General features: G+C 38.8%; 1 protein-coding gene across 1 annotated transcript in view; it reads right to left on the reverse strand.

The window, feature by feature from the left end:
- LOC144971828 (uncharacterized) overlaps positions 1 to 1445 on the reverse strand; it is a 3751-nt gene extending 2306 nt beyond the window's left edge. Inside the window, exon 1 of the mRNA XM_078912904.1 lies at positions 879 to 1445. Coding sequence (XP_078769030.1) covers positions 879 to 1445 — 567 coding nt within the window. The remainder of the gene's footprint in view (positions 1 to 878) is intronic.
- Between the last annotated feature and the right edge of the window lie 763 nt (positions 1446 to 2208).

Raw genomic sequence — 2208 nt, forward strand, 5'->3', positions numbered from 1 at the left:
CACTACATAGACTACTGAGGTCGTTGAAAACCATTCAATAAATACATCATAATTATACAAATCCATTGGTAATATAGTAAACAAAAAACGTCGTCGTCGTCATCATCATCATCATCATCATCAGCATCATCATCATCATCATCATCATCATCGTCGTCGTCATCATCATCATCATCATCATCGTCGTCGTCGTCGTCGTCGCCGTCGTTGTCATAATCATCATCATCATCACCCACAGTAGTAAGTGAATTGTTTGATTCGCTGGATTTGTTGGTTTGTGGTTGTGTTTGGATTTATACTCTGAATTGACAAACTGCCTAAAATAAACTTTGAATTGTTTTATATTTGTCTGGCATTAAAATGGCCGATAGACATAAAGAGTTATGTATATACATGCATATCAACTTAATGATATCATAGTTACAAGCTTCTGACTGAGGATTGATATGCTCTCTTCTAATGGAATTCAATAGTCTGATGTCACGTCCGCCCAGCATCGAGCAGCTTGGTTCTAAACAAAGTAAATCGGTGCTTTGTATTCTTCATGCTGGTTAATGATAATAATAATAATAATAATAATAATAATAATAATAATAATAATAATAATAATAATAATAATAATAATAATAATAATAATAATGCACGTTTATATTGCGCAACCTATCCCCCTGATTGAAGGCTCTGGGCGCATTACAAATAAAATTGTCATATCGAAAGAGAAAAATACACACTAACAGCCACCCTCTCCCACCACCCACTGCCTCAAACACGCCAATACCACACACACTCATCTACATCCACACGTACCACATAAACACACTTGCAACATAACACATTCATGACAGGTACACAAGATGCATTTACAGCTGATCACAAACCATAGGCTTTTTGAAAGTATGTGTAATATGTTTTAACCGTTTTTTTAAAATGTTCAGTGATGGTGATCTTAATGAAGCAGGGAGTTCATTCCACGTAAGAGTGGCAAAGTGGGAGAAAGATCTTTCTCCAGCCTTTAATTTGGTCCTGGGTATTTCAAGCAGGTCGTTTGATGCCGACCGCAGTGTCCGAGGTGGTTTGTAAACTATGCACAGATCCTGGAGGTAATTCGGGCTGTGATTGTTGAGGCATTTGCAAATGCAAGTGGATGCCTTGTAATAGAAGCGCTCACGCACTGGTAACCAGTGAAGGTTGAAGAGTAGGGGTGGTGCTCCATCCCGTCGCTTTTTTCTCATGATAAGGCGTGCATTGTTTTGAACTCCTTGCAGGCTCTTGATGTTGTCTGACGTCGTACCGAAGAGTAAAGCATTACAATAGTCCAAATTTGAGAATAAAATAGAAGTTACTAGCTGCTGGCACGCTTGTTGGGTAATAAAGTCCCCGATGGAGCTGATCTTCTTCAATTCAAATACAAGTTTTCTTTTAAGACCTTTCACTTGATCTTTCATGTGCAGTTCAGAGTCCAGAATGGTACCTATATTTTTTACGTTGTATACAGGATTTATTTTGTTGTTGTCGATTGTGATCGTGGTGTTTTCGATTTTTTAATGTTGTTTTTTGCTCCCTTCAGTCTTGTCTCCATTTAATTTGAGACGATTTCTACACATCCAAGTCTGTATGCTGTTTATGCATTGTTCACATTTCTCGATCGATGTTGCAATTTGTTTGGTTGGATTGGTGTCGTAAACTCGACTGTCGTCGGCATACAGATGATAATCAAGCCCATCGTCACGACTAATTTTTCCTAACGGGGATGTGTACAAAACAAACAAGACTGGGGCTAAAACAGACCCCCGATGAACGCCAAAATGAATTATTTTTTCGTTGGATCTTTTATTTCCTATCATCATAACTATCTGTTTCCGGTTTTGTAAGATACGATTGGAACCAGCTGAGAACCGATCCGTTTATGCCGAAAGAGTTCTTTAGACGTGCAACAAGAATTGAGTGGTCGATTGTGTCAAATGCAGAAGAAAGGTCTAGGAGACAGAGAATTGAGGTGTCATCACTGTCGAGAACACCGAAAAGATCATTCACTAGGGCAGTTTCTGTGCTGTGGCCTTTCCGATTCGCTGACTGGAACTGTTCTTGAAGTCCGTTTTTCGAAAGGTGTTTTGTTAATTGTGTGAGGACTATTTTTTCGAGCAACTTTGATAGGAAAGATAAATTTAATACTGGCCGGTAGTTCCTTAAATTGTCTGACGACCCCTT

Source organism: Berghia stephanieae, chromosome 4 (genome assembly GCF_034508935.2).
Source record: "Berghia stephanieae isolate SIO BIC M18660-M18661 chromosome 4, UCSD_Bste_1.3, whole genome shotgun sequence".
NCBI lineage: Eukaryota > Metazoa > Mollusca > Gastropoda > Nudibranchia > Aeolidiidae > Berghia > Berghia stephanieae.